Source organism: Macaca fascicularis, chromosome 11 (assembly GCF_037993035.2).
Source record: "Macaca fascicularis isolate 582-1 chromosome 11, T2T-MFA8v1.1".
In the NCBI taxonomy this organism is placed as follows: Eukaryota; Metazoa; Chordata; class Mammalia; order Primates; family Cercopithecidae; genus Macaca; species Macaca fascicularis.
The window spans coordinates 69,395,709-69,421,175 of record NC_088385.1 but is presented as its reverse complement, the minus strand read 5'-3'; the positions used below and the strand labels follow the sequence as shown (position 1 = coordinate 69,421,175).

The 25,467-nt window shown below is 38.6% G+C and overlaps 1 protein-coding gene across 9 annotated transcripts in view; it reads right to left on the bottom strand.

The window, feature by feature from the left end:
* Positions 1 to 25,125, bottom strand: part of MON2 (MON2 homolog, regulator of endosome-to-Golgi trafficking) — a 132,009-nt gene extending 106,884 nt beyond the window's left edge. For 5 of the 9 annotated variants that reach the window (XR_012420431.1, XM_005571422.4, XM_005571424.4 and 2 more), the window contains exons 1-2: positions 24,600 to 25,125; positions 7,703 to 7,766 (exon numbers count right to left, since the gene is read on the bottom strand). Coding sequence is in view for 5 of the 9 variants with exons in the window: in XM_005571422.4 (XP_005571479.1) it covers positions 7,703 to 7,766; positions 24,600 to 24,710 (175 nt within the window). In the remaining 4 variants the exon portion in view is untranslated. Of the gene's footprint in view, positions 1 to 1,525; positions 1,607 to 4,466; positions 4,484 to 7,702; positions 7,767 to 24,599 lie in introns of all 9 variants that reach the window. The other 4 variants (XM_065524520.1, XM_065524517.2, XM_065524519.2 and 1 more) reach the window with 4 other exon arrangements.
* Between the last annotated feature and the right edge of the window lie 342 nt (positions 25,126 to 25,467).

Sequence of the window (25,467 nt, the reverse complement as noted above, 5' to 3'; positions counted from 1 at the left end):
CTTCTAACTCCTGGTTCACTATTCTTCCTACAATATTATGCTGCCATTCTTTATGGTACATAGGAATGGTACACCCTGACAATAATGGAAGTTAAAAGAGGACCCAGTGATTTGTACTTTAAAGTTGTCTGCCTGAAGTCTTCAGACAAATAAAGGAAAATGAACTTGTTTTCATAAAAAACAAAAAAGAAGATATACTTTCATAGGGTCTATCTGAGATGCCAATGATTTTAAGACATACCCATAATATCAAGACAAAAAAAAAATCAGTGCCAATTAAACTATAACACAATGCTTTCTAATCACTTAGAATTCTTCTTCACAATTTCATCCTCTGGGCCATCAACAGCACTAGGAATGAACACCTTATTTCTTGAAAGAGTACTTCACTATTGTCTCTGAGATTTTCTTCTAAGTCAATGGCACCCATTCTGCATGTTTTGATGCTGGTGCTTTTTTGATCTTACCATAAGATGTTAACAGAAAGTTTTCAATAACCAGGGTGACATTTTAAATAGCAATTCAATTCAACATATGTGGTATCAACAATGCATGCAACTCAACTGATGTGATAATAACATGAAGAACTATGAACAAGTTCATGCACATATTGAAAAAGATAACTACAACATCACCTGGCTCACAATGATTCTAAGATGCCATCAACTGCAAGATGCATCCCAATCAGGGGATGTTAAAAGGTGAAAAAAACTGTGCATATTAAAATCAACAAAATAAGGCGAGTCATGGTGAAATGCTGTGTACATGTTGGCTACAACCAGGTCTATCAAGCTGAGATAAACTTAAGGTAGTAATAAAAATTAATTTTTAAATTTATTTTAATGAAATTCAAAGGAATCAAACATCTATTTCTCATGTTTTCCCTCCCAGTTTATATGAGAATAATAAAAAAGGAAGTTCCTATGTTATCTAGAATAAATTATCAACAAAACAATAAAATCTATTTATTCTAAGTCTTCTTAAGTATACTTTGAAAAACAAAAACATATCCACTGTATTGAGATCATAATTCAGTAAGAGAAAAATCATAAGGAAAAAAGTTACTGCTTTTCCTTTTCTTCTGTAAAAAGTGGTAATAGTCCAAAGAAGTGTAAATTATTCTTGTTCTTCCAACTGAGAGATATCCACTCTCCACAATAACTTTAATAATATGTTTGTTAATGATAGCTTTACATAAATACCTTCCTACAGACTGAGATTTTAGAAACCACACTGAGGAAAAGGCTGTACAGCAATATAAAGAAGACATTTTACTTTAGCCATTTTGAATGTCATTCCAGAAAAAAAAAAAAAAAAAAAAAAGCTGATTCTTTTTGATCAAAGTTATTTGTTTCTATTTTCATTAAAACATAAAAATAGGTTATGGAAAGGGATAAAAGAAAAAGTTTATTTTCCACCTAAGTCCCTCAATAAGTGTAACTCTTTGTGTTGTAACACTGTGTTGGATAAATATTGTATTTCCAAATTATATAACTGTGAGATCAAATGATGCACTTTCACACACCTGAAAAAGGTCCACCAGGTCCCCATATCCTAGGGGTTTCCTTGCTCTGAGCATTTTCACTGCATAATTGCAGTTTTTATCCTGGAAAAAAAGAATTAAACTAGGATACCCCACTATGAATCATATTAACAGGGGTTAATAAAAGTTTCATTGTGAAAAAATTTTAACAGCCATTAAAGAATAAACTTCGATTCTTATGAAAGAAAATGTGACTTAGACATTATTTTGATACTCAAAATGCTTAAATCTAGCTCTGGGGAAGACTGATATTCCTAACAACATTAAAAAATACTTTAGTGGGTTCAAAAGGTCTGAAAATATATTAAATGATTCGAGAATGACTACAAATGAAAGTCTAGGCAGTTTCACATTAAAAGCACATTACAGGAAAAGGAAGGGCTGTTTAACAAATGATGTTGGCTCAATTGGTTAGTAATTTTGCAAAAGAAAAAATCTAAATCTTCCCATTACCCAACATGTTACTAAGAAAAATCAAACCATAAAATAAAAATGACTATCAACTATGTAGAAGGAGAAGGTCATCCTAAGTGTAAAGCTACAAAAGAACTCAGAAAAATTGGTTAGGTTATATAAAACTGAAAAGCATCTAGATAAAAAAATTAAAAGGTAAATGGTCTAGAAAAAATATGATGTCAACATAATGGGAGGTTAATATTTTTCCTGTATCAAAAGCTCAAGCAATTTGATAAGGAAAACACAAAAGTTCAAAGAAATGAATGTAAAATTTTAAAAAAGAATAATTTAATACAGGGAAAATGATCAACATCTAGTGGAAGTGAGAATTCATTTGTCTATTTAATCACCAAAAGACTTTTAAAAATAATAATCTTGGCAAGGAAGTTATAAAAATATGCTCACTTATTGTTGGTAAAGGTATAAACTTTTATCTTTTTGGAAAGCAGTGTGGTAGCATATTCTAAGAATTTTAAACATATTCATACCCTTTAACCTTATAATCCCACTACTAGAAATTTATTAAGAAATAATTCTAAATACTGAAACATGCCTAGCATAAGGAAATCGTTAAACTACAATCCACTTGCTGAAATAGCATACAGCAATTTTATTAAATTTCTTTTTATTATACTTTAAGTTCTGGGATGCATGTGCAGAACGTGCAGGTTTGTTACACAGGTGTACATATGCTGTCGTGGTTTGCTGCACTCATCAACCCATCCTCTACATTAGGTATTTCTCTTAATGCTATCCCCCCCCCATCATACAGCAATTTAAAACATTTAAAAAGACTGGCATCAAAGAAAAATATTTATAACAAAAATACAAATGATATAAGAATGTAAATTTTAAAAATTAAAAGGAATAAATAAAAGCACACTGTACTGCAGATAAACTATGTAATCTCCCTGGCTCAACAGGTCAATTTCTGAAAATGGCATTATTTACAGCCCCCCATGTCTTCTAGCCTGGATTTTAGAAATAGCTTCTCAAAAGATCTCTGCCTAAATGATGATACACTGAAATATACCCTCCACACTGCTATCCTAATTTACTTAAAATATGAATATGAACGTGTCACTTCCCTGACTCAAACTCTTCTCATCATGCTGCTCAGGATATCACATAATGGCCCTTATGAAATTCCTGACAGCCATTCCCCCCCTTCATACTTTACAGTCAGGCAACACCTCAATAGTGTATCCAAATACACCAAGTTGTATACACAAACCTCATGTATTTAAGAAGTCCCCTTTACTTTATACTTTTATATTTTATTTGCCTGACTAAGTCTTCCTCAGGCTTCCAGACTCAGCTTCGGATTCCCAGGCTGGGTTAGGTGCCTTCCCTATGTCCCTATAACAACCCTCTCTATACTTCCATCTTGGCATTAACCACATAGTTTAATAAAAGTCTATGCTGAGGGTCAGACTCCTTCATTTTTCTGTTATCTGGTTGACATGAACTTAAGATGATAAAACTCACGTACTCAAATCATGTAAAATTAAAGAGACATAGAAAAACATAGCCTACATTTAAAGAGGGCTTACTATTTCCCATGTAGGATGCTAAATACTGGCAACATAAGTCAGAATAAGATGTTACTCTGACCTCAAGGAGTGTCATCTAGAAGAAAAAGTTTCTAGAAAAGGTCTTCAAAAGCCAAATGAAGGAGAAGGTAGGCTAAACAGAAAGAAGGGCACAAACATTTCTTTGAAGTGTATTTCTTGTATTTCCATATAGACTGGAGGTGAATTTCATTACCCATCTTCATATCTCCTCTAATGATTCTTACATAATTATTTACTTATTAGGAATATGTTACATGACATATTCTATAGATGTTTGTAAAATATCACAAGCACATTTATTAAGAAAAGATATTAAATATATTAAATATATAAATATAAATGTATTAAATTTTAAACGCAAATAAATTACCTTTTAAAATCAGAAAAAAATTCCAAAGTATATTTACTCATTGCTACTTAAAGACCTTTTAGCTATGAGCTCTTTAAAAAGAAGATGAGGGAACAACACGTGAAAAAAGAACAAAAGTCACACCAACTGATTATTTATGTAAAAATTCCTCATGTATACTGACAGCAGCTGAAAGTAGCCACAGGTAGATGTAACCACTATGGCTTGGGGTAGGGGCTAAATATACAATGTTAAAATATACCACAACTTCATTGATTTCCTTGTTACAAATATTTATTTAAAAAGCAGATTACGTAATTTTTGTATAACAAATAATTTCTGAATTTTTAGTATACTATAAGCTAGGATAATAAACACAATTTGTAATATATAATATTCATATAATATTAAATGTAAGATTAAGGCATTTGGCCTTGTAAATGAAAACTTTATGTTGCTATCTCTCATTTTCAAAGTTTTATCTTTAAAGAAAATGGAAATTTTGAGATAATGATCTGTACATCTGAATCAATGCTGACATTACCTGGCATAGCATTCCCACTTATGTCAGCATTCATGACAGCAGTGAAAACAAAGAAAAATAAACATTAAAGGAGGATGCTTAAAAGAAGGGGAGATGTAAAGCAAAGACTTATTCTGAAATATAAATAATATTCCCTTGGAAAATAAATCTAAGAAAACTAAAGTTGACTAGCAATCTATGCCAAGTATCATTAATTAAACTACTTGATCCAAATTAAAAGTTATCATTCTTACAACAAATCTTTATATATTCTGAATATGCAGAGACATATGAGATTTCAATATCCAATCTCATTTGAGACTCCTCAATTGTTTGGTATTTTTGACATACATTAAAGCACAAAAGTTGTATAGTCTCCTATAGTCTCAAGTACCATAAAGAAGTAAATACTTCTCAGGAAATTTTAAAAAGTTAACTAAAATTTTTTCTCAGTATTAACTGTAGTCTTAATTATATAGTTTAGAAACTATATACTGACTAATTTAAACTCTGTTTTGAAGAGCCTCTGATTTTCAGGATGACAGTGGTCTATTAATCTGTAACTTTTAGGTATTATTTTAAATACTTCATAAAAAATACTAGGATAAAGTTTAAGTGCGAATATACCTCCTCAAGTATATAGCTCTGGATACTATGAAGATCAAAGCATGACTATTAATTGTATTTGCATACAGCTCTGTTCTAACTTGATTTGAATAATGCTAATTGAATTAAAATGAAATTAAAAGCTGCCTATATATTTAAATCATACCAACTAAGTCAAAATTTTTCTTACTCATCTTAAGAGTAATTAATTAGACATTTTACGTGGGATAGAATGCTGGAATAACAGTGATCTTCTGAGGAAATCAGTCATTTTTTAAAAAAAAGTCTTTCGCCGGGCGCGGTGGCTCAAGCCTGTAATCCCAGCACTTTGGGAGGCCGAGACGGGTGGATCACGAGGTCAGGAGATCGAGACCATCCTGGCTGACACGGTGAAACCCTGTCTCTACTAAAAAATACAAAAAACTAGCCGGGCGAGGTGGCGGGCGCCTGTAGTCCCAGCTACTCGGGAGGCTGAGGCAGGAGAATGGCATGAACCCAGGAGGCGGAGCTTGCAGTGAGCTGAGATCCGGCCACTGTACTCCACCCTGGGTGGCAGAGCGAGACTCTGTCTCAAAAAAAAAATAAATAAATAAATAAAAAATAAAAATAAAAAAAAAAGTCTTTCACAAACTATAAAACCAACGAAAATTTGTATTATTGGAGAATAATTAAGGACTTACCATGGTATCAACAATGATATTAGCAACAGTAAATATTTCAAATATTTACAGTGATATTCGAATATGATTGGCCTATGGTAAGTCTCCAACATAAAAATATCCAGGTCATCATTTATCTTTAAACATCCATTTCCCCACAGTCGCTAATCTGCCTAACTGCCTACGTCTCCCATTAAAACCCACATGCTGGCCAGGCGCAGTGGCTCACGCCTGTAATCCCAACACTTTGAGAGGCCGAGACGGGAAGACCATGAGGTCAGGAGTTCGAGACCAGCCTGGTCAACATGAGGAAACCCTGTCTCTACTAAAAATACAAAAATTAGCCAGATGTGGTGGTGGGCACCTGAAATCTCAGCTACTCAGGAGGCTGAGGCAGGAGAATTGCTTGATCCCAGAAGGCAGAGGTTGCAGTAAGCTGAGATCATACCATTGCACTCCAGCAGGGGCGACAAGATCAAAACTGAGGAAAAGTCTCAGGAAAAACAAACAGAAAAACAAACAAAAAAAACCCACTTGCCAACCTTCCTAACCCAACGATGTGCACCTCTGCCTTTACCCACCACTTTCACTATACCCCTTCTCAAAATGCACACAGAGCATTATTCACTTCTGTGCATAATGTTATAAAACTATTTGGTGTTTTGATAGACTGTTCAAAATCAGGGAAAAAGCTGTGGGAAACAGATGTAACTGAGGAGAGCTTACCCGAAGGGGAAATTTCCAGCAAAGCTGGATAGCCTAAGCGAAATCCACTCTTGCCCCCCGATCCTTAATCTGCCCCCAAAAATCTTCATTTCATTTCATAACACTCTGAAATCCCACCAGTTACAGACTTACTGGTATCCCTTTTAAAAAATGTAAAATATATGAAAGTTAAAGAGATTATTTACTATTGGGACTTTGTATAAATTAATTTAATAGGACTACTTTCCTCATAGATTAGCTGAGATCAACAGCACTACTGGAACTGGAAATGCAGATTAAAGGATCACTGAAGCAAGCACCGGTTACGTATGGAATACTTGGGAGTAAGTAGCTAACGTGGAAACCTGGTGATACCATGGTAGCACACTGTAGCAGGAAGACCATGGGCTCCTGAACACTCCTGGATTTTAATCTGGTTCCACCACTTTTCCGGTGACCTTGGGCAAGTAACTTAACCTCTTCACATCTCAATTTGCTCTACTATCAAATAAGATAATATCTCCCCACAAGGTTGTTATGTAAGATAGAATAACACAAGTGCCTTGCATATAACAGACTCAAAAAAAAAAAAAACAACAAAAAAAAGTCAGTTTACCTCTTTTCCATGTTCATTACTGAGGCAAGAACAAAAGGCACCAAGGAAGAGAAAGGAGTGGACTGTGTAGAAAAGAAGGATGCCAAAGAGAAACTCCTGAAAATTCCTCCTTGAAAACCGGGTTCAATCAAGAGAAGGTAAGAAAATAGTTTTGTTTTCTTTTCTCTACTTCACTCTCATTCTTTTTTCATGATCATATTGCCTTAGTCCCAAGACTCAAAATTCATATGGTAAACTAAATACAGAAGACTACGTTATGAATTGTTTGTATTATATTAAAGAGAAAGTACATCATAGAAGGTGGACTGAGAACCAATCTTTCATTCAATTCAATGGAACAAATATTACTGAATGCTTTTTATGGTGTGTCTCAGGTGATTAGCAAGAAGTGGAGGAGAATGCAAAGATGAGTAAGAAAAAAATTTCTTGCCTTTAAGGAGTTAGTAGTGTTAAGGTTTCTGATTTCAGAGAATTTTATAGCACTCATCTCTGGGAAACACAATCAGTTCATAAGTTATGGACTTTTGCCCATTCTGTATCATTATGAATAGCATATGTTAGGTCATAAGGAAGAGATATTACAGAAAACTGATGGCTTTTATAATAAAGATTCTACTTTTACTATTAGCCAAATTTTTGTTTATTATTAAATTTTTAATACATAAAATTACCTGCCAAAATTTCGGTGTTTCGTGCAGCAATTGTTTTAACTTTTATTATTCCTGATTCAGCAGCCTGCAAGAATAAAAATAATTAGAACACAAAATTTACTGCCAAAATGAATTATCTATGGAAAATAAGTCATATGTGATAGACAAAATATCAAGCACAGTCACTACCACCTTTTTAATTTTCAAACCATCAGATACCAAGCCCAGTAGTGACATATATGTTAAATGTAATAAAATATGATTAATTTGATTATTCACAAGCAAACTCTGCATGCACTACAACATGTTGCCTTCCTCACTCTCAATCCCCTGCAAAGTTAAATTTTCCAAGAATAAAAATAACAAACAAAAACAAAATCTACTGAAAATAATTAGGCTCCTTTTCCCCATTTCAAGCCTCCTCTCCCTCCACCACACACAAAAAAATTGTAGAACACTGAAAAATCAAGTAAAACTACTGCGTTGGATTTATTTATTTATTTATTTATTTATTTTTGACGGAGTTTTTTGCTCTTGTTGCCCAGGCTGGAGTCCAATGGCACACACGATCTTGGTTCACCACGACCTCTGCCTCCCTAGCTCAAGCCATTCCCCTGCCTCAGCCTCCCAAGTAGCTGGGATTACAGGCACCCACCACCATGCCTAGCTAATTTCTGTATTTTTAGTAGAGACAGGGTTTCACCATGGTGGCCAGGCTGGTCTTGAACTCCTGACCTCAAGTGATCCACCCATCTCAGCCTCCCAAAGTGTTGGGATTACAGGCGTGGGCCACCATGCCCAGATCTGTGTTGGATTTTAAAAGCTACTTTGTTTTCTTTTTTGAGAGTGAATAACCAAACACTTCATTAACCATAGTATGTTTAGCGGGCAGTACTGGCAAGTCACATAGTATTTTACAGAATGCCACAGAACTGCACTGTCCAATTTGGTAGCCATTTGGCTACATGCGGCTATTAAGCACTTGATATGTAACCAGTCTGAATTGAGCTATGCTCTAAGTGTAAAATATATACTAGGTTTTGAAGACTTAATATTAAAAGAATATAACCTATCCCTTAATATTTATACTGACGACATGTTGAAATAATATTTCAAATTATTAAGTTAAATTATTATTAAAATCAAATGTGTTTCTTTTTACTTGTTTTCCCTTTTTTTTAGGGACAGGGTCTTGCTGTACTGCCCAGCCTGGACTGCAGTGCCACAGTCATGGTTTATGGTAGCCTCGAACTGCTGGGCTCAAGTGATCCTTCCACCACCATCTTCCAAGTAGCTGGTACTATAGGTATATGCTAATTTTTTAGTTTTTTTGTAAAGACAGGGCCTTGTTATATTGCCCAGGCTAGTCTTGAACTCCTGGCCTCAACCGATCCTTCCACCTCAGCCTCCCAAAGTGCTAGGATTACAAGCATGAGCCATTGCACTTGGCTTCTTCTTACTTTTTAATGCAGTTAAAAATTACATACATGTATTACATCTGTAGCCCACATTATAATTCAGTTGAAGAGCGCTGAGACATAATATTGACATACTATTTCCATCATAGAAACTCAGAACATTTTTATTATTTAGAAACATGCTATTTTATACATACACTGTTATCTATACCTCCAAAGATAGTAAGTACATACTCATAAGAAGCTATATGTACAAGTTTTCTTATTAATTTGCTTGCTACTTAGTCATTTATTTTATCTCTTACTTCTTGCTAAGGGACAAGTGGTAGCAGTCTCTAAAGGTTTAAAAATAATTATGTAAAAACACCAGTATGCTCTGGCCTGTTAGTCTGACAAACAACGAACTGATGTCTAAAATAAAGAACACATTGTAAGATATACCATGTGTAGTAGACTTCTGTCATTTTGTTGGCTCCAAGCATATCAAGCCCCTGCTTGTGTTTGAAGAATTCCTAACTTCATAAATTTTGGTGCAAAACAGAGCCTATTTTCCACTATTAAAAATGAAAATGTAGATGGTTTTCCACATGCCCTGCTGGCAGCCTATGCTTACCCATAGAGATGTGCCCACCAGCAATTTTGAATGTGGAGCCTAGTAACAAAGAGCAGAGACAATAAAGAATTCTTTCTGATGACAGCAATAGTGAAAGCAGTATCTAGTTTCTGAAGGCAGCAGAACCAGTAGTGGACTGGAGTGACCAGCACACCCAGAAGTGCAATCAGCAGCATCCAGTCATTATTCAGCAGACACAGCCGTAATGGTCGCGTTGGCATGAGTTTTGCCATGGTGCTAGTTGTTTAGCCTCCCCTTTGTTCATGTACTTTTTCTAGGTTCAAGCCCTCTACCAACTCTGTAAACCACTCAATATCCTATCAGTAAAGTTTATTCTGCTTAAATCCACCAGAGTCAGCTTTCATTGCTCACAACTTAGAAGCCTAATGGATACACTAGGACTTATTTCTAAAACTTTAGAAAACGGAAAGGTCCCAAATTAAATTAATACATCTACCAGAAGAAAAACACGGTCAAAAGGAATTACTTCAGGGAAAGATTACTGGTGTTCTGATTATTTGGGCGTTGTGTATTAGAAACACTGGAAGCTTTTTTTTTTAATTATTATTATACTTTAAGTTCTAGGGTACATGTGCATAACGTGCAGGTTTGTTACATATGTATACTTGTGCCATGTTGGTGTGCTGCACCCATCAACTCGTCAGCACCGGAAGCTTTTAAATAAGTCCTGATGTCCCAATTGCAACCCCAGTTAAACCAGAATGACTGCTGGTGGGAGCCAGCCATCAGTATTTTTAAAAATCTTCATGTGATTCCAATATACAGTAAAATTTAAAAGACTACAGCAATAATACAAGCAAGAGATAATGATGGATTGGCCCAAGATTGTTAGTGATAGAGATGGTAAGAAGTGGTGAGATTCTTGATATACCTTGAAGATGTACAAACCACAGCAAATTTACTACTGTAAAAATTATAGAACACTGAAATTATTATGTGCATTTTATAACATTCACACACCCCATCTCAAATTATCTTGGATCAATTTCTTACTGAGGCAGTGGAAATTAATCTGTGGTCACTGAAATTTCTTCCATCATCATTTTCAAGTTTAACCTCTCCCCTTTCTCACTATGGCCCTATATACCTTGCATAGGTCCAAAGTCAATATGTGGTTTTGCTTCGGTGCAAACAGAGATTGATTAAATTGAACCATCATAAATATGAATGTAATTTATCCAGACTTTCTGAATTCTAGTCAGCCAAACCTGAATGGTTTCCAAAATCCATCCTGTACCATGCTAGATGATAGACGTCAGTAAATGATTTCAGATTCGCCAGACATTGTCCTGATTTCCTGAGATGAATAAGAGTTGAACCATGAATGTGTGCACATGTCTAATAAATATCTTTATGCAAACACACAATAAGGAGAAGGAAAAGGAAGTTTGTTTTTCATTTTGAGACCAGGTCTTACTCTGTCACCCAGGCTGGCGTGGCAATGGCGTGATCACAGATCACTGCAGCATGGACCTCTAGGCTCAAGCAATGCATCCACATCAGCCTCCTGAGTAGCTTGGGACCACAGGCGCACACCACCACATCTGGCTAATTTTTGGGGTTTTTTTTTTTTTGTAGAGACAGGGTCTCCCCGTGTTGCCTAGGCTGGTCTCAAACTCCTGGGTTCAAGCGATCCTCCTGTCTCAGCTTCCCAAAGTGCTGAGATTATAGGGGTGAGCCACCACGCCTGGTCGAGTATTTTTTAAGTAGTTCCAAAATGGTAACTTAAAAGATATGTAACCAGTATTTTCATTCTTAAATTCAAGGAATTGCCAAAAGGACTGTTTGTTGCCTTAGATATAATTAGACATATCTCATAGCTCCTCATTTTTAACATCCAAGTTTCTACTGTCAAAATACTCTGGAATTGTATCATCTTATTCTCATAGGAACCCTGTGTTGATGGAAAATGTCACTATTAACAATTATTGACACACTTGTATATCACTTAGGTATGAAATAAGACTAGCCTACACCTTTAAGGGTATTCTGTATGAATAGAGGTCTTCACAATCAGATTTCCTTCCATGTATCAAGGACTGTAGGTGTGAAAAGAAACTGTTAGCTTCTTGCTTTAAAAATATTCCCTATTCTGATCAGATACCAGGTATATCTGTAGGGAACCTAATCAATTGTAAACAGTTTTGTTTTTTTTTCCCTTAATTGATACTTATGCAAAAAAAAAACAAAAACAAAAAAAGAGGAAAAAAAGAAGATGAAAAAGTTCTACAGACTTGAATAGAAATGATATAGGTTAAGGTGAGTAATCTAATCTATTGCTGAGGACAATCTATGAGTTGGAAAGAATGCCAAAGCCTTAAATACACTGCAGCATTTAATATGTTACCTTAAAATTAATCTTCTCAAGAAACATTTTCTTCTTTTCTCAAAACCCTTTGCTGACTGCTTTTCTAAGACCACCTAGAGTATCCTTGACCTCATTTCTCACTCAGTAAACTCTTCCTGTGTAATACCATACAGCCAGCCCTCCGTATCCACTGGTTCTGCATCTGTAGATTCAACCAACTGCAGATCAAAAATATTCCAGGGTGGGGGGATACACACACACACACACACACACACACACACACACACACACACACACATTTTAAAATACAGTATAACAACTATTTACATAGCATTTACACTATATTAGCTATTATCTAGAAATGACTGAAATTATATGGGAAGATATGCACAGGTTATGTGCAAATATTACAACATTTCATATCAGGGACTTGAATATCCTCAGATTTTTGGTATTCCCGGGGGTTCTTGGAACCAATTCCCTGCAGATATCAAAGGATGGCTGTAATTTCATGGTTTCATTTACTTTCTAACTGCTGAAGACTTCTAAATTATATTCCTGTTCCTGATCTGTCTCCTATACTACAGAAATTATTAACCTAAATGTTTAAAAGGCACCTTAAATTCAACATTTTGAAAACAGATGTTATCATTTCCTTCTACCCCCAAACTCCTACCTCAGCCAGAGAAACCTATTACTTCTTTCTACAATTTCTATTTTTCTGACCAGCAGCATCATCTATCCAGTCACTGACCAGATACCCGGGTTTTTTCCCTCAACTCACAAGTCTAATCAGTCACAGAGTCTTTTGGTTAATGTATCTTGTACCTTTTTCTCAAATCTCACTCCCACACTTTAATTCAAACACTCATTATCAACCTAAATGAAGAAATGTCTCTACCTACAATCCTGTCCTCCATCCATCCACTGTGTCAATCTTCAATGATTCCCTAGTGCCCACTTCTACTAGTGTTTCTCAAAATTTAGTACAGTAGTGTAAGGACATCTTTTAAAAGGAAAAAACAAACTATGGACCTACCCAGTCACTGACAAATTTACATGTATATATAAATACAATCAGGAATATACTCTTTAGAGCTCTTACATTATAATGCCAACAAATTCACAAATGAAATACAAACCCAAATTAGTACTCATTTAATGTGACAAATAATGCTCTGCTAAAATTAAACCACTAGTAACAACAAGATAGCTGTAGACTTATGGTGCAGGTCCTTCTTATTTTGTCACCCTCCTAGTGTCATAAGCAGTGACGGAAATCTTTTCTTCCATCACTTTCTTCTATGGTAACTAGTGAAAAGCCTTTCTACCTTTAGTACTGTCTATGGCTTGTACCTGTAATGCTTTATCTTATTCATCTCATTATGCCTGTTTCTTCACACTATAAGAATAATAAAGATAAGAAATATATCTCATTCATATCTCTATATTATTAATGTCTATGCCAGTGCCTTTCATCCAGTAGTTATATAATAAATGTTCCTAAGGGAAGAAATGGAAAGTTCTAAATGTACCAAAAAAACTTGTTGGTATTTTATACACACACACACACACACAAATTATATCTACAAATGCCAATTCTAACTCACTTAAAAAGGGGAGGGAGAGGGATGGACTTTACTGTCTCAAATTGAAACATCCAGAGGAAGTCTGATCCAGAGATTTACAATGTCATCAGGGTTGCAGTTTCACTTATCTGCCATTCTCTTGGTTCTGCCCTGTTCCATGAGTAGGTTCATCCTCAGGCTGCATCCAATCTTGGCAACAATGGCTGCAGCCATTCCACACCTCAAATTTCATATGACACCATTTTGAAGGAGAGAAAGGGTCTCTTTCAGTAGCTCTAGAGAAAGAAAGAGAAAGCTTTTCTTTCCCAGAAGCACTCACTAGCATTATGTAACTTGCGCAGGAATGGAGATGAGGTGGGGAGCAGTTAGGAGGATTTAAAGTAGACTAATCTAGGCCAGAAGTGGTGGCTCACGCCTGTAATCCCAGCACTTTGGGAGGTCACGGCGAGAGGATCGCTTGAGCCTCAGAGCTCATGACCAGCCTGGGCAACATAGGGAGATCCTGTCTCTACAAAATAAAAAAAAAAAAATCAGGCAAACGTGCTGGTGTGAGTCAGTAGTACCAGCTACTCAAGAGGCTGAGGTGGGAGCTCAGGAGGTCGAGGCTACAGCGAGTTGTGATTGCACTGCCACACTTTGGCCTAAGCGACAGAGAAAGACCCTGTCTCAAAATAAATAAATAAAAGTAAAGTAGATTAAGTTAATCATGGTACCCTGGAGTTAGGAATGAGAATCCAAAGGGTTGAAATGAGAGAAGAACACAGCCTACCACTGAAAGAAGCAAAAGGGAATGGATGGTAGCAAAGGAATTAACACATGTCCACCATCAACACTATGTACAGATTTACACACAGAAAAAAAGTTATTTAAAAGGTTAGTTTTTTTTCACAAAAGTTACTGTTCTGCTTGTTTTTGTTCTTGAGACAGGGCATCACTCTGTCAACAGAAGTGTAAGGACATCTTTTAAAAGGAAAAAACAAACCATGGACCTACCCAGTACAGTGACGCCTTCATAACTCACTGCAGCATTGAATTCCTGGGCTCAACCAACCCTCCTGCCCCAGCCTCCCAAATGGCCGGGACAGTAGGCTATATTAAGGCCAATTTACCAAAGGTCCAAATTATTTATCCACAGGACACAGTATGAAACAAGAGCTAAAGAAGAAATGTGAGGCTGGGCATGATGGCTCATGCCTGTAATCCCAACACTTTGGGAGGCCAAGGCGGGTGGATCATTTGAGGTCAGGCATTCAAGACCAGCCTGGTCAACATGGTGAAACCCCGTCTCTACTAAAAATACAAAAAGTAGCCAGGCAGTAGAGGTGTGCACCTGTAATACCAGCTACTCAGGAGGCTGAGGCAAGAGAATCGCTTGAGCTTAGGAGGCATAGGTTGCAGTAAGCCTAGATCATGCCACTGCACTCCAGCCTGGGCTATGGAGCGAGACAGTGTCTCAAAAAACAAAAAGTGAAATTCAAGTTAATGGCAACTTAGATAAAATAATGTACTAATGACACAAGAGAGGTATGGAGCTGCCTGAAGACTTGTGATTTTAGATGTCAGGTAAAATCAAAAGACCTGAAGTGAAGTGTACACTGGGAGTACTTGATACATCTAGAACACCCCTTAGGTGACAAAATCCTCATAAAACAAATACTACATTGAAATCAACAAGATTTTCTTCTGTAACATTCAATTATTCTACAACCCTAAAAACTTCTAAAAATATATACCTATATGACATTCCATTCTAGAATCTCTAGCTTCTAGGAAACAAAATTTCCTTAACATATCAAATAAAAGACTGGAATGCAGATTACATGTATATAGCTAAAAATATATACATGGTATTCCTACATAGGTGGTATGCTTTTTCCCTCCTTTCTTTTCTTTTCTTTTTTTTTTTTGAGGTGGAGTATCGTTCTCATTGCCCAGGCTGGAGCGCAATGGCGAGATCTCAGCTCACTGCAACCTCCGCCTCCCGGGTTCAAGTGATTCTCCTGCCTCAGCCTCCCCCCGAGTAGCTGGGATTACAGGCGTCCACCATAATGCCCAGCTAATTTTTGTACTTTTAGTAGAGATGGGGTTTCACCATGTTGGCCAGGCTGGTTGTGAACTCCTGACCTCAGGTGATCAGCCCGCCGAGGCCTCCCAAAGTGCTGGGATTACAGGCATGAGCCACCATGCCCGGCTGAAGATTAAATTTTTAAGAAAAGGAGGATGGGTGTGGTGGCTCACGCCTGTAATCCCAGCACTTTGGGAGACCGAGGCGGGTGGATCACAAGCTCAGGAGTTTATGACCAGCCTGGCCAACATGGTGAAACTAAAACACAAAATTACTAAAAGTACCAAATTACTCTACCAAAAATATAAAAATTAGCCAGGCATGATGGTGCGAGCGCCTGTAATCCCAGCCACTTGGGAAGCTGGGGCATGGGAATCGCTTGAACCTGGGAGGTGGGGGTTGCAGTGAACTGAGATCACGCCACTGCACTCCAACCTGGGCAAAAGTGAGAGACTCCGTCTCCAAAAACAAAACAAAACAAAAAACAAAGAAGCCATAACATGAAAGACAGAAGCAGTAGGACCTATTTGCAGACTAGTAGGTAACCTAGTTGGGCTGAAGTATAAAGGCATATGAAGAAGACTTGGGGGTGATGAAGCTAAAAAGGAAGGTTGAGAAAATCAAGAGAATACTAAATGCTATGTTAAAGAGTCCTATAAGTAGAAAAGACATTGTGGGCTTCTGTATGGGTGACATACAGAATGATCTGAAGTCATGTATGCTATTCGTGTATGTCAAAGGTCAGGCATAATGTTATTAATAGAATCTGAAATTAGCATAATAGCTGAGAAAACAGAAAAAAGGAAAAATACGTTAAAAATTACAGAGTTTTTTAACGTATTTAAAACGGAAGGAACAGGTGACAGTGAATAAAGAGAGATGAGGGAGAGAAGATAGCCAAATATGACTAAAGTAGGCAACAGTGCTAGATACCATCAATAAAACAACTGAAATAGGGGGAAAATGACATTTTGAGAAAAAGACCCGTTCAATTACAGGAAGTTCTATCTGGCTAGCCGCAGTGGGTCACGCCTGTAATCCTAACACTTTGAGAGGCCGAGGTGGACAGATAATCTGTGGTCGGGAGTTTGAGACCAGCCTGACCAACACAGAGAAACCCTGTCTCTACTAAAAATACAAAATTAGCCGGGCATGGTGGCGGGCGCCTGTAATCCCAGCTACTCAGGAAGCTGAGGCAAGAGAATCGCTTGAACCCGGGAGGCAGAGGTTGCGGTGAGCCAAGATTGAGCCACTGCACTCCAGCCTGGGCAACAACAGTGAAACTCGTCTCAAAAAAAAAAAAAAGAAAAGAAAAGAAAAAGAAGAGGCCGGGTGTGGTGGCTCATGACTGTAATCTCAACACTTCGGGAGGCCGAGGCGGGCGGATCACCTGAGGTCAGGAGTTCAAGACCAGCCTGGCCAACATGGTGAAACCCGTCTCTACTGAAAATATAAAAATTAGCCGGTAGTGGTGGCAGGCATCTGTAATCCCAGCTACTCAGGAGGCTGAGGCAGTGGAATCGCTTGAATCCAGGAGGCGGAGGTTGCAGCGAACTGAGATCGTGCTATTGCACTTAAGCCTGGGGGACAAGAGTGAGACTTCATCTCAAAAACAAAGGAAAAGAAAAAGAAGTTCTACTGATGCATGGAAAAAACATTCTAGATGTGTTTGATGTGCAACTGGAAATGCAGATCTACGCTCGGTAAAGACAGCAAATGAGTGAAGTGGATTTAAGAGTCATCAGCATCGTAGCAAGGCCAGAGGCAACAGAAGTAGGTGACGCCAAGCGGGTGAGCATGGAGAAAGGGAAGATCTGAAGACAGAACCTGGGAGACACTTGTATGTAAAGAAAAGGATGGTTGGGCACAGTGGCTCGGGTCTGTAATCCCAGCACTTTGGGAGGCTGAGACAGGTGGAGTGCTTGAGTTCAGGGGTTTGAGACCAGCCCAGGCAACATGGCAAAACCCTGTCACTAGGAAAAATACAAAAATGTGCCAGCCGTGGTGGCATGTGCTTATAGTCCCAGCTACTCAGGAGGCTGAGGTGGGAGGATCGTTTGAGTCTGGGAGGCAGAGGCTGCAGTGAGCCAAGACAGCCCACTGCACTCCAACCTGGGTGACAGAGTGAGACCCTGTCTCAAAAAATAGAAACAAAACGAAACAAGAAAAGGACATGGAATACTGAGAGGGGAAACAGGGAAGTATAGTGCTACAAAACTGAAAACTAGAGGTTTCCAAGATGGAAAGAATAATCAATAGTAACAAATAATGAAGCAAGGTAAACAAATGGGAACAATAACAAAAACAAGGAAGTTGTGAAGGCATGTGCAGCATGATATAATGGAAAACAGGAGAGGAGTTAGAGATGGATTCACATGGACTTACATACCATTTCCACCATTTTCCAGCTTTACTACCTTATGCAAATTACTAAACCTGTCTAAACCAGTTTCCTCATCTATAAAATGAAATATTTAATATGGCATGTTGCATTAGAGTCTCAGGATGCAAAGTTCCAAGCCTAGTGGGAAGGCAACATTTTATTCAACCTTAACTTCATGAGAATAAAGGCAATTCCTCAATTATTTCTGTGTTCCTGCTGTGCTTTTTCAGGAGACTCATAAATTTGTGTTAAATTATAACAATAACAGCAAAACCTTCTACTTCATACATGACTGAAAATGTTCAGCTATACTTACATAAAGGAAAAAAGAAAAATCAAATTTTGAAATCTGTCTTCCTTTTTGGTTTATAAGTTAGAGACTATGTCTTTTATTTTTTCTGTAACCAAAGCACAACGTAATCATTTATTTCGGTTTATAGATTTCAATATATAAAGCATGAATATATTATATTATGCTTATGGGCGAAAGAACACAATGTCAAGAGGAAGAAACTACAATACATTATGAAATACTAAACCAAAAGAGATCCTAAGTAAGCTCGTAAAGATTATCCAGCCCTCATCTTCACTGTCATAAGTCGTGCAAATGAGGTGTTAACCCAAACAGGAGAGCCAGTGACATGAGTCACAGTCCCTAAATATCTGATTAAATGGCAAATCCTGTCACAGTAAGTGGAAGGCATCTCTTTCACCAGGGGTCTCCCTAAGCCAGTTAACAAACCAAAACACCTGGATACTGAGGCATTCTATCACAAGAAACCTTTGCTTTTCTCTGCCAGCCAATTTCTATCAGGTCTGAATGGGCAACAGGAAACTTTAAAGTACATAGCCTGGGAACACTACTTGCACTTTTGAATTATTTATACCCTTACTGATTCTGCATCATTTAAAAAGAGAGAAAAGAAATCTATCCAATTTTGTAATTCTGACCACCTAAACTCAAATGAACTTCTCTCCCTTAACTCTTCTACCACCCATTCCCTGGACTTCATCATCCTCTAGTACTGGGCAATCTGAAATGCAATATTCCCACCATTGTCCCAACTCCTATCCTTCTACCTCTCTCACTCCCCAACCCCACTGCTCTTTGATGAAATAGCTGCTGCTAGCCTTTAACCTTCCCATGATCGTCCAATCAGTCAAAACTATTGGCTTTCCTTCTTTAGGAATCCAACCTAGCTCTCACAATCTACCATCATTTCAACCACTCTTCCTGCTAAGACTCTTAAGTGTTCCAAGACAATTTCTCCTCCACTTCTCCAAAGTGATCCACTGCTCTCCTCAAACTTCCCACCCCACCCCCTACTTCTTTTATCACTTAATTATTCCTAGTAACAAGCTTGTTTCTTTTTTTTTTATTATTATACTTTAAGTTCTAGGGTACATGTGCATAACGTGTAGGTTTGTTACATATGTATACCTGTGCCATGTTGGCGTGCTGCACCCATCAACTCGTCAGCACCCATCAACTCGTCATTTACATCAGGTATAACTCCCAATGCAATCCCTCCCCCCTCCCCCTCCCCCCTCCCCGTGATAGGCCCCGGTGTGTGATGTTCCCCTTCCCGAGTCCAAGTGATCTCATTGTTCAGTTCCCACCCTATGAGTGAGAACATGTGGTGTTTGGTTTTCTGTTCTTGCGACAGTTTCCTGAGAATGATGGTTTCCAGCTGCATCCATGTCCCTACAAAGGACACAAACTCATCCTTTTTAATGGCTGCATAGTATTCCATGGTGTATATGTGCCACATTTTCTTAATCCAGTCTGTCACTGATGGACATTTGGGTTCATTCCAAGTCTTTGCTATTGTGAATAGTGCCACAATAAACATATGTGTGCATGTGTCTTTATAGCAGCATGTTTCTTATCTTCCCAAGAAAGCAGAGGCCACAGACCAAACTGCCCACAACTTGTCACTCCCTTCTGTCAAATTTGTCACATTCAAACCCGGTTTTTCCTTTGTCCTTCCTCTGTCAGAAGATGATGTGTCCTTTCTCAGACTGAAATCCCGTTCATATACTTATGCCACTGAAACTTCAGTTTTCTCAAGGACCTTCCTCTAACGAGTTTTACCCTTCTGTCCTGTATCTTTAACCTCAGTCTGCCCAGCAGCTTTTTCTTTAATGTTGTTTCCCAAAGTTCGTTTTCCAGCCCTGATATTCTCACTCTATACACACACTCTTCCTGGCCCATTTCATCCACTTCTATGGTTTCCAATATTATTTATAAACTGATACTCCTAAATTTGAAATTCTAGACCTCCCTCTTACGTGCCAAACCATCATTTTCAAACACCTACCTGTCAGTTCCACTTGGATGTCACACATAAATCTTAAACTTAATATAATGACCACTCTGCCAGGTGCGGTGGCTCACGCCTGTTATCTCAGCACTTTGGGAGGCTGAGGCGAGCGGATCACCTGAGGTCATAAGTTCGAGACTAGGCTGGCCAACATGGTGAAACCCCGTCTCTACTAAAAATACAAAAAATTAGCCAGGCGTGGTGGCACGCACCTGTGATCCCAGCTACTCGGGAGGCTGAGGCAGGAGAATCACTTGAACCTGGGAGGTGGGGGCTGCAGTGAGCCGAGATCACGCCACTGTACTCCAGCCTGGGCAACAGAGTGAGACTTTGTCTCAAAAAATATACATATATAGTGACTACTCATTTTCCCCCAAAACATTTCCTCCTATTTATTCTCTTAGTGATCCACGTAGTTTCCCAGGCCAGAAACCTGGGAGGCATCACACATTTCTCTCTCCCCATTATATAGAAGGTTACCATGCCTTGGAAATTTTTACCTTTTCAGTCTATCCTCTCTTTCACTACTGTCTAACTCAATGCAAGCAACCTTTTGTCTATGTCCACTACTGCTTCGTAACAGAGAACCATCATTTTTTAAACTTTGCTCTTTTTGCTTCAGTCTCAATACCCTCTAATTCTTCCTACCAATGGTCAAGGCAATGTTAGTAAATATCAATTTGATCATATTCCCCTTTTTCAAAAAGCTCTAATGACTCCAATCATCTTCAGTGTAAAATTTATTTTACATGGAATACTAAAAACACACGCTATTTCCTCTGCTAGGAATGACTCCCCTCCTCCAACTTCCAGGCTCAGTTAGATACCCCTTGTCTGTACCTGCAAATAGGAAATAATCAAAAAGTTTTTATTCATGAAATACATAAACATAAAGCTTCAGAGGTCTCTTCCCCTGAAGGCCACTGGATATTAATCACATAGAAGTGATTATAGAAGGCTTCAAAGTAATTTTTAAAACAAAGAAAAAAATTTCATACAAATATTCCCAAACAAATTAGCTAGTACAGTTGTACTAAAAAAAGTTATACTGCTAAAACATGAAGATTTATGTATAAGGACTAAGAAAAATAGAAAAAAGAGAAAGAGGTTATTATAAAATGACAGAATAAAGTCATAGCCAGTACAACAACAATTTAATATACAAAGGATAGAGTTATAAATGAAAACAGTAACGTAGGAAAAACCATGTAGAAGTCCAAAGACCGTAAGTAAATATCAGTAAACAAGGCACTATCCTTTATCAATACTCTTTTAATGGTTTTTCCGACAGATTTGAAATCTTTAAATCCAGCTTATTATTAATTTTAAAAAAGAATTACATGGCCAGCCTGGGATACGCCTATAATCCTAGCACTTTGGGAGGCGGAGGTGGACAGATTGCCTGATCCCAGGAGCTGGAGACAAGCCTGGGCAACATGGTGAGACCCTTTCTGTACAAAAAAATACAAAAATCAGTTGCATGTGGTGGCATGCACCTGTAGTCCCAGCTTCTCAGGAGGTTAAGGTGGGAGAATCACTTGAACCCAGGAGGTAAAGGCTGCAGTGAGCTAAGATCCTGCCACTGCACTTCCAGTCTAGGTGAAAAGATCCTGTCTCAATAAATAAATAAATAATTAAATAAAATAACAGTTGAGCACTATGGCCATAAAAGGCAGAAACGACTAAAAATTTGAAATAAAGACTAAATATAAAATGTCTCTGTTAACTAGCTTCTTATACTTTGCCTTAAAGTTTAGTTAGCACCCAAAGAGAAAAATAAAACCAAAATCTTACCAGTTTCTTGAAGAACAAAAGCCAAAATTTGGCACTCTTATTAATTTAATAGGGAAAATTTAATTCAGCCAAACTATTTCTTGAAAGTCAAAGCTTTGTCCTAAAACATCATCATAATTAGGCTAATGATTCTCTTTGTTTTAAACCTATGACACAGTCAAGATCATTTTTCAATTCCTAAAGTAGTGCCCAGTGTCATTGGGTAAGAAATCAAAAAGCTTTCATTCAACAAATTCTTATAAACATGTACCATATACAAAATTATGTTTCAGAGATAATTACAAGAATTACTTTTGCTATTACCTCAAAGACTAGGTGCAATTACAAAATATCTCTCTAGTCAGTGTTCAAGTAAAAACTAATGAGATTTTTTGTGAGTTTGTTTGAGACAGGGTCTCGTTCTGTCTCCCAGGCTGGAGTACAGTGGCACGATCACCACTCACCGCGGCCTTGACCACCTGGGCTCAAGGGATCCTCCAGGCTGGGCATGTTGGTTCACACCTGTAATCCCAGCACGTTGGGAGGCAGAGGTGGGCAGATCGCTTGAGCCCAGTTCAGGAGACCAGCCTGCCAAAACCCTGTCTCTACAAGGAAAAAATAGTGAAAAATTAGCCTGTAATGGTTGTATGCATCTGTAGTCCCTGCAACTTGGGGGGCTGAGTTGGGAGAATCACCTGAGCCAGGGAGTTCGAGGTTGCAGATCGCACCAGTGCACTCCAGCCTGGGCCACAGATACCCCATTTCCAAAAACAAAAACAAAAACAAATGTAATAAATGGGAATTAAATTCCCAAGCTAGACCACAAAAGCCTATAGAGGAACCACAGTTTTTCTATGAATTATTAGAACTGTAAAGTCAGTTCTACAAATTATTGTTGAAATTACAAAATAGTGTTTGATATTTTCTAAATGACAGCATTTCTCTTACAATTAAAACAACTTAATTCTTTAAAATTCTCTAAAACATCCTAATTCTTTAGACTGACTTGTTATAACTTTCAACAGAGGATATAAAAAATAATGAAAATAAATATCAAAACAGACTATTGACCACGTGAAATAAAACCTATCGTAACCGCCATCTTTCCAAAAGTGGCAATTCTGGTTTCCATCACTGGGTAATACTTACTTTATTAAAGATATACAAGATAGAGTTTGTTGAAAACTGATAAAACCAATGCACTTACAGAAAAGTTAATATTCCTTACAAGCCTAAAATCCGAAATTTATTGGTCAAGTTCTAATTACATAATCTTCATAATAATAAAGGTACATTTAAATAAGTATGTAAATATGAAATCCCTCGGTGAATTTTTAGGGCTAAGAGTAAATGATATTGCAGGTAAAACAAACTACATTAAATAGGAATAAAAATAAAAATAGGCCAGGCCTGGTGGCTCATGCCTGTAATCCCAGCACTTTGGGAGCCGAGGCGGGCAGATCACTTGAGGTTGGAAGTTCGAGACCAGCCTGACCAACATGGAGAAACCCTGTCTCTACTAAAAATACAAAATTAGCCAGGGCTGTTTTTGGTGTGTTTTGTTTTGTTTTGTTTTGTTTAGAGAATTAAAATGGCATTTTAAGAGAAAAAGCAAATAGTAACCAAATGTTAAATATTTCAACTCAAGAACTATTTGGAGAATTTAATTTCCGTGTATTATTTACTGGGGTCTCTTTAATAATACCCTTTTGCTCTGACATCTTTCCCATACATAATATAAAACCATCCTTTAACCCTATTTTACAGCTGGGGAAAAAAAAAAACCTGAAGCTCAAAGAGGTTAAGATTTATTGCTAGAACTTAAATTCAGGTGTGTTCGCTCTGACTGCAAGCCCAACTTCCCACTACAGCACTGCTCATAGCAAGAAGGTTTAAAATGATTCTGTGGATCTTCAATATTCTTCATAAATTAGGTGGCTCTAGATAGTTTAACACGTCAAAGGATTGATAGAGTTAAGCTGAATGATATATGCCAGAAGGAAAACTGTTTCCAATTCAGTGATACGCCACAAACGTGAGGAGTACACGTTTCAACACGATGGGTGGATACTCGTTTTGGGGAGCAACAAACAAGTTTTTCAATTTTGGCTTGGCCACTTTCGAGCAAGAAAAAGGCCAGAATAGGCTAGTGTACAGTACACCTAGCTGGATTAACTGAATAGGCTCACTTCACGAACTTCACTCCTAAACTGGGAGGACAGGAGAGGGGAGAAAATCAAAGTGCCTCAGCTCCCTCCAGTGGAAACTATAAAAAGCCCTTGTGGAACAACCCACCGACTCACAAATCTGGAAAGCTGATGACCGAATGAAAATTAGACAGGACTAGAAACTGGGGTGAAGCACTTGGTCTAACAGGACCAGGCATGCTCACAGTGCCTTCTCCTGACGTCGCCTGAAGCTTACCTCTTTGACAGGTGGGAATTTCTTCTTGCACTCCAGTGACAAGGCGCGCAAGTCGCTCTGCATATTCTCCAGCAGCTTCTTCACCGCCTCGGGGCTGCTGGTGCCAGACATGATCCTCCAAGGTCCCAGCCAATTTCCGAGAGGTACAAACAAGCTCCGGCACGGTCAGCTCCTTGGGGCCACAGGCAGCTCCCCCCAGCTGTCTCTGGTCCTTCAGCAGCGCGCTTCTTGGGCCCTGCAGGGACTCTGCCGGGCCCTGGGCTGCGAACCGGGAGCCTGCTCGAGCGTCCCCCAGCAGCCTGACAGCAACCCCTCCGGCTTCTCTCGGAGGCGCCCCCCGCAGTCGCCCCGCCCCGCTAAGCTCCGCCGGCTCTGGCCGAGGAGCCCACAAGGCGGGCAGGTCCCTCCGCTGCCGCGGGGCCCAGCCACACCGGGTGTCACCAGCTAACCCGGCAAGAAGATTTAGCGCCAGCTCCCCAGGCCCCTAAGACTCGCAGACGCCATTAGCCGAGTCGCCCACAATTCCGAGCGCTGCCGGGACACGTCAGCCGCACTTCCGGGCACCGTGGCCTCCGCCACCGCCGCGGCCAACCCCGGAGGCAGGCCTTCGTCGGGGCGGGGCTGGGGCGTGGCCATGCTCGGGGCTGGCGGGGTTCCGGGTGGGCAGCGATTCCCCACAGCTCCACCCCTGGCACAAAGTAGGCTAGAGGCAGAGTTTGCGGCGTCAAGATTCGCTTCTTTTTCATTAACAAGGGCCTGAACAGAGCCCCCGAGTACTCCTTGGCATATCTCTTTGCATATGTTTGTGTTAATTGTATTTCGGTGTACATAATTTGTTTCCCTGTGGATTGATCTTAACGTGTCTCCT